Source organism: Lactuca serriola, chromosome 9, assembly GCF_051521515.1.
Source record: "Lactuca serriola cultivar US96UC23 chromosome 9, Lser_US96UC23_V15, whole genome shotgun sequence".
Lineage (NCBI taxonomy): Eukaryota > Viridiplantae > Streptophyta > Magnoliopsida > Asterales > Asteraceae > Lactuca > Lactuca serriola.
Genome location: NC_136416.1, coordinates 198029749 through 198039372, shown reverse-complemented (window position 1 = coordinate 198039372; position 9624 = coordinate 198029749). Strand labels below are relative to the sequence as shown.

Here is a 9624-nt window from a genome sequence, read left to right as displayed (position 1 = left end):
GAATGTTGATAGGATGGTTAGTAACATTGTATGCCTATTGGGTAGCTAGATGTTTGTGTACCGTTAGCGCACGCGTGTGTGTTTGTGTGTGTGTGTCTATATATATATATATATATATATATATATATATATATATATATATATATATATATATATATATATATATATATATATGCTAGACTAAAGTAGTTTTGTTATCCGTAAGGTAATATGATAAGGTTGTATGTCATTAATGAAATTAGAACAAGAATGACATCGTATTGTAAGTTTCTAGGACTGAATTTATGATAGTATGGGTGATTATAATACTATTATTCGAGGAATGTAATTCAATGGTGGATTTAGTATTTTTAACATTATATTTTATAGATTATTTAGAATGAATTAGTGGTATGCTTGGTGCTGTAATCACCATTGTGTGAATAAATTGTTAGTGGTATGCTTGGTGCTATAATTAACACTATGTGTGAATAAATTATTAGTAGTATGCTTGGTGCTATAATTAGAATTGTGAGTGAATAAATTGTTAGTGTTATGCTTGGTGCTGTAATTACCATTGTGTATGAATAAATTGTTAGTGGTATGTTTGGTGTTGTAATTACCATTGTGTGAATAAATTGTTAGTGGTATGCTTGGTACTGTAATTACGATTGTGTAGGAATAAATTATTAATGGTGTGCTTGGTGCTATAATTACGACTATGTGGGAATTAATTGTTAGTGGTATGATTGGTGTTGTAATTACCGCTGTGTGAGAATTAATTGTTAGTGGTATGCTTGGTGCTGGGAATACCACTGTGATGGAATAATGTTAGTCATAATAATCTTAGTGACTGAAATATCATTGACAAATATTTGTAACACTTGGATCTTGGTATGTTCCTTATTTTCCCTTTATGTTTAATTTGTTGCAATAATGGTCCTTAGAGTAGTACGCGGGGTGTACCATATGGTACGCTTAGCGTACTAGCTGAGAAGGTAGTATGTGGGGCATACCACATGGTACGCTTAGCCTACTAAGGTGATGTTGATAGTGGATACGAGGCGTCGTACGTTGGGCGTACAAGGGTTACGCTTTGCGTACTCGGAGGTTAATGAAACCCTAATTTAAGGGTGTTTAACCCTATATAAAGACATTGAGTCCCTAGGGATGGCCTCTTTACCAGCCTCCATTGCCCTAACACCCTAAAATCGACCTTTAGCCTCCATTGTTGCCCTTTTGAGCTTTTAAGAAGAACTTGGTGCTTGTTTTGATCATTTTGAAGAGAGTGAAGAAGGTTGAAGGTGTATAGCTTGGTGGGAAGCTTAGAGACCCAGAATCATCACTCATTTTGCAACATTTTTGAGGTATCAAGTTTATACCTTCGATTTTGAATGCTTAGATTCCTTTATGTCTTAATTTTTTATGCTTTTGGTCCCTTTTTGGGTAGGTTGATGAGTTAAGACGTTTATGGGGCTTGTCTTTAGATCTGAGCATGTTATGAGGTTCTTAAGCATAAAGGTGCAAGCTTTATGGGGTTTATGGTTACATGCATTCATTAAGTCACCTATTAAGTCCTTATTAAATTTAAGAGCTTCAATAAGCCATGCATGCACGTAAAGTTAGAAACTTTATGTGATAAATCAGCTCAATGAAGTCAAACCTAGGTTTTGGAGTAAAGTCTTTATGGAATAAGAGTTTAATAAGGAAGATGGTTGAATGCAAGGGTACGCTGGGCGTACAAGCCCTAAGGTAAGTATGTTGCACGTACAAGCTGAGTACGCCCCGCGTACTCAACAGAGTGGGCCTCGGATCGTTTGGGCTTCGGTTTTGTCCATTCTTTTCGGATTAGAGTTTAGGGCTTTGTTGGGCCATCTGATTTCAAGTATTTTTGGTCTAGGAATATTATCAGGCCTTCAGTTATGGCCATGAAAGGGATTGGGTCCCAATTTGGAAAATTGAGCCATGTTTCAACCTTGTATGATTAATTGGTTATTAGGCGTTTTTGGATTGTAGTTTTGGGCCTTAGTCTTAGACCAAACTAGATAAAGGGTAAAATGGTCTTTCCACCCTAGCCTTGGGCTAATGGTTATGGTTTGGAATCCAGTTATTAATTGGATGTTATTTGATATTGATTGCTCAGGGATTTGTCATACCAGCACCTAGGGATTTATCAGTGTGATTCAACAACTCGAGGTGAGTTTCCTCAGTGTATTTAGCAGGTCAAAGGCACTAATACCGACCCATGATTATGATATGTTAGTATGCTAGTTGTCTGTGTGACTCTTGCATGTGTTATGTACTTGTATGCTTATTAGGTGGGGTCTGATGACCATTTTGTATGCTATGTATCTTTGTGATTATTGCATGTGTATGTTTTTATTTTGATATATTTTATGTATGTTGGGCGGGTCCCGATCTATATACCGAGTTGGCCTCAAAGTCGGGTGGGGCCCGATGCCAAGAGGGGCCCGATAACGGACAGGGCCCATTATGTGTTTATTACGTATGGTATATGGTATCTTGGGGAACTCACTAGGGTCTGTGCTTACAATTTCTAGTTTATGTTTTAGATTCCAAAGGGAAGGGCTCGGGATGATTGTAGGGCACACACCACCTCGTTCCACATTTTGTTGATTTACTCTGGTATGTCATCTTGATTAATAAATTTTTTCATCTGGATTTGTATGACAATGTTTTGGAATACTGGTTTTGTTAAACTAAAAATGATTTTTTTTGTCTTATTTTTGAGACGTTAAAAATTAGTGGTGGTCTTCGTGACTTTAACATCCATAGTATTGGGATCAGTTATTTTTGGTAGTCTTGGTGAGTGTTACACCACGAGGTTATGAGAATATACAAACACTTGTATGTTACTATCATGTTATTATAATACCCTTGGTACTTGTAATATTATCATTAGAGAATTAGAAATTAATCATAACCTTGCTGGTGAAACTAGCATACTCATGAAAGAATATGTTATAGTGAAAGCTTCAATGGCTGTAATGCCAGAAAGAGCCTTAATTTGGTTAGAAGAGTTTGTAATATATATATATATATATATATATATATATATATATATATATATATATATATATATATATATATATATATAGTATTGATTTCTACTTAGGTGAGGTTAATTAGAGTTGATAGTAGTCTGCTTGACTGTAAGTCTAGTATGCAGGGAGGGATCCACCTTGTTAGCAACGGGGGAACATGCCCCAAATGAAATTTTTAGGACTAGAATTTTTATATAGGAATTAACCCCAAACTTTGAAAATGATATATGCAACGCTTAACACAAAAACCCTCTCAATCTTCATGTCTCTCTAATCCAACACATATGTCTATGTCTTTTCTCTTTGTTTTTCTATATTAACTTGATCTGGTTTTTGTGTTTTTTATATTTGATTTATCAATAGTGAAGTTATGTACACAAAATTGCTTGACCTAGTTTTTTATTTTTGTAAATTGTGATGCCTATATTAGCTATTACAAGTGTTTTTAATATTACAAATTCTAAGTAAAATAAATTAAACAACTACAATAAACAAAACCGATTTTATGAATAATGGTTAATCAACGAAACTAATTAGATTAAGAGTTGAATTATTATACATATTAGATGATTAAAAAGCCTAAAATATGTCTAAGTTGATATACCAATCAACAAACATGAATGACTAAAAGTTTAAAGTGTCAAAATCCACCATCTTATCAACTGTGACCCGATCATTTTTACCATTTTAACCAAAAACGATCAAGTCGATAGTGTCCCCTACAAAGAAAACTTCTAGATCCACCATTGCTAGTATTAATGATAAATGACAGACTTGATGTCAGTAATGTTATATTGTGTATTGAATGATTAAAAGACACATTAGGATTATACGGTTAACAATGTGATGATATATATATATATATATATATATATATATATATATATATATATATATATATATAGAGAGAGAGAGAGAGAGAGAGAGAGTTGTAGCTTACCATTTTATTTGTGTCTTCTAGGTTCAAGTAAATTTAGTAGCATGAAAACGAAGTCTAACTTGGATTCTTACACAAGGTTATTGTAAAATCTTCTTGACAACTACTTATATTGATTTGTGATACGAATGTACACGAATTTGTAATTATAAATGTTTTAATATTCTTTTAAGCTATTCATAATATGATCAATTACTTTTTGATTTATTTGACCCTGAGATACGTAAAAATGTTTTATATATTATCAGTTATCTTTCTATATCATTTTTTACGGGATCTTATGATCCCGATCTTGCAAACTTAAAAATGATCATACATAGGATCATGATCTTAACAAAGTTTGGTTGTTTTTTTATTTTTTATTTTTAATAAAACTACAATTATTTTGTAAATAAATTTTAAACTACCTATCTTTGGTAAATACTTTTTAAAACTACATTGTTTTTGTAAAAAAAAAAAAAAAAAAAAAAAAAAAAAAAAAAAAAAACTCCAAAAAAATATATGTAATTTGTAATGAATTTAATATTTGAAATTTAATTAATAATTTTTATACTTATTAAATGTACATATAATAAATAAGTAATAAATGGTTAAATATAGGATATTAAGTTGCATTTTGTTAAACTTAGACCATCTCTAACATATCTTTTTTTCCCTTCTAAATGGAGTAAAAAATGGGATAAATAGTGTTTCATCTCCAATCATATTCTATTTTCTATCCAATTTTTTATCCTAAAAAATATATTCCTAGAATATTTTATTTTTATAACTTATTTATATATATATATATATATATATATATATATATATATATATATATATATATATATATATATATATTATCAAATACATCCCTCTACTAATTAGATTTTAACAAATATATATTTTCATTAAAAAAGTATTACAAATTATATTATCATAAATAAAATGTTTATATATAATAAATTTATATTAGGTATTACATTATTATAAATAATTATTAAATAAATAAATTTTATTTATAATAAATATATCAAGATCACGATTATATTTGATTACGATATTTTATAAATTATATTACTGTGTATGAATTTTTAGTATATATATTTAATTTTTTTATATGTATTCGATAAATAAATATTAAACTCTATATTTATGATTAATTAATATAAATTAATATACAACATGATATTACAAATATTAAAATATTGCATTTAAATTATAATTAATACATAAAAATAAACTAGAAATGTGTAAGATAAAAAAAAAATAGACTAAAATTGGCAACTAAAACTTCAAACTCCATTCTAAGATTTATGAATAATATTCGCCTAAAAATAGGGAATATTCACCTAAAAATGAGGGAATGCTGCTCATATTATAAAAAATAAAGATAAAAATAGGGGCAGGGTTGAACAAGAATAGAAAAAGAAATGAAAGAAAAAATAAAGTTTGAAGGGGGTTCAAGATGCCTAAAATATTTGTCCCGATTCTATTTTTAATCATACCGATGATGAGAGAATTTATATTTGTGTACTAAAAAAATAATATAACTAGAGAATTCATGTTTTCTGCACAAAAAGAAATTAAAAAAAAAAATGAGTCTGCCTATCATATTCCACTTGTTGGGTGGGATCAAGATTGTAAAATCCCATTTCGGGGAATTTGTACAGTTCTTTCGGCGTGATATTTGTCATTTGATGGATATTATCGTGGCGACATAATTGTAGTTTCCTCTCCTATTTAACACACTAAATATTTATAAACGAAAACTTTTAAAACCTTAAAAAAAACGATTGAAACGTTGATTGTTGCACATGAAAGGACTCTACACGACAAATTTTCTATGGGTATATTGGATGATAAGAACATTCATATTTTTGTACAAACAAAAAGCAAAAAGTAAAAAACGAGTGATTGCCCCCACCTTGTTATGCCTTTTATGGTCAAAGAAAATATAATAATTTGGTATAACTAACATCTTCTTAATTTTAATTCAATATATATGTCAAAGGCATTTACAACATCATGATGAATCAAACTATAAAACCCCAAAACATATTATACCTATGGTGCCCGAAATAATTATGTATCCTTAAGTTCTCCCTTCTTGGTACGTACACCAACACATCCATTCAATGTGTACGTACAAACACATCACATGTACATATACACACACTAAACTCTTTATGTCTAAAGCAGAAATGACAAATCTGCTTCTTGATGCTTGACTCACGGTTAAAAAGTTTCCAGTTGCTTCAGATTTGGTCATTTCTACTAGATCTTTTAAAAACATAGCCTTTTTATTTTAATATTCAACATATTATAACGGTGGTTCATGGTGGAGTTATCTACCAAGGTCCTGTCTTCGTTCTTCGTAAGCATAATTTTCCACCTCCACACAACTTCATATTCTCCGATATCTGCCAAAAAAGCATAACGCTAATCATATTCACTGGCAACAACGTTTTAATTGCTAAAACAAAATAAAAAATTATATGGTTTTAAACGTAATAGACGACGACTACTATATTAAACATCGAAAATGGACTTGTTTTATGCATGATACCTAAAAAAGTACAACTACGTACCTGAAAATTCTGCAACACGATGATTTCTTCCTAAATACAACAAGAAAACAAGTTAAAAGAAAGATTCAGAACCTTTCTATAATAGGTTATTCTTCTTGCAGTCGGCGTCACTTGCATGCTACTAGGTAGCTAACATATATAGGGACAAGAACCGAAGTCTCGCTTGTTTCTAATGAACATTTTTTTACGAGAGATACCTGCTTTTTTTGCAACTCTTCTTTGAGGTGTGCAATTTCTGCTTCCAATTCCATCGTATACGCCTGTTAGAACCATTAATACATGAATATGCATAAACATATATATAGAAAGATTAGAGTTAAACTACAGAAGACAAGAGAGGACGAATATTCATGAAGTTGACCTGTTTTCGAGCCCTTGATCGTGCAGCAGATTCTCTGTTATTAATCATCCTCTTCTGCCTTCTCTCCACCTTTCTCTCCAACGTATCACTCTTTTTCCTTTTATGGCCACCACCATAACACGGTGGTGGTGATGGAGATGTATCCAAATTACCATTTTGGTACAAATCCAATAGATAATCAGTCTTTATTGGAAGATCAGTCATTCCATTTATAGAAACTCCATTTTCACGACTACCCATCTGAGCATTATTCACTAAATTTATTGAAGAGGTGGAGCTGAAAGAAGCTGGTTTTGGGAGAACCTTCTGTGGTTTTGATAGTTTTGAAGATGGAACACCCTGCAAAATGTCAACTTCATTTCTATTCTCTGGAAAGAATTCTTCTTGATGAAACCCTTGATTCTGAATCATGTTTTTGTACCCTTGAGTTTGGTTATTTTCCGAAACTGCCCATGCCCTCTTCAAGAATACCTCGAGTGTCATTTCACCGAAAGTTGGTTGTTTTTCTTGTGGATGAAAACTTGGTTCTTTGACGGGATCCGCATCTTTGCATTCATCATTTTCTTTAACCAAATCTCTCCAAACTTCATCCACTGTTTTCTGGCTAATGGTTCTTGATAAAGTCAAAGATTCTTGCTTTTGTAAATTCACATTTATGTCCAAATTGAAGTTTGATGTCATTGATTGAATCTCTTCAGCAGTCCCGATGTTCTTCAAAAGCTCATCCATGTTCATTGATCCGAAATCCTTCCCAGATCCACCCAATGTGTTTTGTAGTTCATCAAAAGTCAACGCATATATGGAGGATTGCTTGATCAATGGCGAATTTGCCGTTGGACTACAGTTCTTAGAATTGATAAATGAATTCATTGCTCACATCATTCAGTACCTATCGGAATCAAACAAGAAAGTTTTTTTTAATTGTTTCTTGAGATATAACAGATGCAAAATTCGTGAAATAGATTTAAATGCAGGCATGAGGGTATTGCAGTAAACTTTATTGATATCTTTACATTAGATAAAGACTCAAAATCATATCTTCACCCAGCAAAGTGTCATTCAGAGGGTATTTTTTTTTTTAAACTCTTTAATCATGCATGGGGATGGAATATTGGATTGTAGTCACGTCTACAACCATTTTCAGGGATAAATCTTGATAAATATGTACAAGTTCCTCTAAATGAAGTACAAATCATTGAAGCACAGTGGCACTGGGAATAAATAAATTACCATATACTATATCCGTTAAGCAAAAATCCATGTCATTTAATTTCATGCTTCCTCTATCCCATTCAAAATTCAAGAAACAATTCCAAATCATTAGATATATGTGATTAAAATAGCTAAGTTACCTCGAATTTCCAATATAGTCTACGAAAAGTACATAAAACATTCACATACAATAAATCATAAAAATTTAAAAGAAGTAACACGTATACACCAAGATCTCAATTTCAATCAAGAATGAGCTAAACATTATCCAGGGACATGATTACCACTAAACTCCCTCTGTAAAGTAAAAATATCATCAACAATAATTATAGTAAGAAACCAAAAGAAAATTCAAAGATCCATATCCATGAAAACCCACAGAGATTTGAGGCAAGAAGATCGAATGGCAAATATAAAAGATAAAAAAACAAATCTTTATTAGGGAAACATGCAAGGACAAACAGGTTGAAGGAAAATATCTTGAGGAAATATAAAATTTTTGATGAGACGATTTTACCCTTTTAGAAGGAGATGAGCATTGTGTCGTTTCCTGTCTTCTTTTTTGGAGTGGAACTATGGATGAGATGACAAGTGTCTTGTGTTCATTCCACTCTTTCAGTGTCTTGCATTTAAAGGATTTAAGGCTCACCTATTCCTTTCTACTTTTAGAGATTTATGGAAAATTTTATTTAACTGGTTAAGGGTATATTTAGATAAACATCCCTTTCAACTTTTAATATTATTGCAAAGTCTATGTTTATAATTAAATATCATTAATATTCATATTAGTTTATATTTCATAGATTATGTACAGATAAAAAGACAAATCGAGTAATCTAATCATTTTTTGGTATATTTTTGAAAAAAGAAACCTTTATAATTATTGTATTTTATTATTTTTATTATTATCTTTTTTTTTTGCAAAATAACCATTGTTTCTAGAATAGGTCATTTCGGAGTCCATTCATACTAAATAGTTGGGCCGACCCATCAAAGAGTTTCGGGAATTCCTATTTCAGACTAATATAACTTATTTTGGATAGCGATTTACAAAACCATTATCCAGGTCTTATTCCGACACATTTCGGATCTCGATTTACAAACCCATTCTGACACATTCTGAGTGCTACTTCACATTTCAAACTTGAGATATAAAACATGATCATGATATATTATAAGGGTAAGCCCTTTACTTTTACACTTTAATTAGTAGCTTGATTTTAAGATTTTCTTTTTAGTAACTTAGTCCGAAATACAAAGAATATCTTCGGAATGCACATAACACAGACGCTCTGGAGTAGCAATACATCTGGAAATTACATTAGGACTAATCCAAAACTAGTTTAATTATTTATATTTTAAGATTTTCTTTTTAGTAACTTAGTCCAAAATAATGTTATTTGATGATTATTTAATTCTAACCTTTTATGCAACTTTATATCCCTCTCAATATACTGAGTGCTCATTGGTCTTTGTATGTTTTGGATTTCAAGACAATTT

At 30.9% G+C, this 9624-nt stretch overlaps 1 protein-coding gene across 1 annotated transcript; it reads right to left on the bottom strand.

Moving 5' to 3' along the window:
* Window positions 1-5933: 5933 nt before the first annotated feature.
* Window positions 5934-8792, bottom strand: LOC145073410 (ABSCISIC ACID-INSENSITIVE 5-like protein 7). The gene is made up of 5 exons (XM_079019955.1): window positions 8642-8792; window positions 6913-7801; window positions 6749-6811; window positions 6552-6581; window positions 5934-6383 (listed from the first exon to the last, which is right to left on the bottom strand). Exons 2-5 carry the CDS (start codon window positions 7780-7782, stop codon window positions 6312-6314), a joined length of 1035 nt encoding a protein of 344 aa, XP_078876081.1. The 5' UTR covers window positions 7783-7801; window positions 8642-8792; the 3' UTR covers window positions 5934-6311.
* Between the last annotated feature and the right edge of the window lie 832 nt (window positions 8793-9624).

Excerpts from the sequence above, each read along its gene's own strand:
- LOC145073410 (XM_079019955.1), bottom strand. The coding sequence starts at position 7,782 with ATGAATTCATTTATCAATTCTAAGAACTGTAGTCCAACGGCAAATTCG. Across the intron at positions 6,582-6,748 it reads AAGAGTTGCAAAAAAAGCAG|GAAGAAATCATCGTGTTGCA; the intron begins GTATCTCTCGTA and ends TGTTGTATTTAG. Across the intron at positions 6,384-6,551 it reads TCGTGTTGCAGAATTTTCAG|ATATCGGAGAATATGAAGTT; the intron begins GTACGTAGTTGT and ends CTTTTTTGGCAG.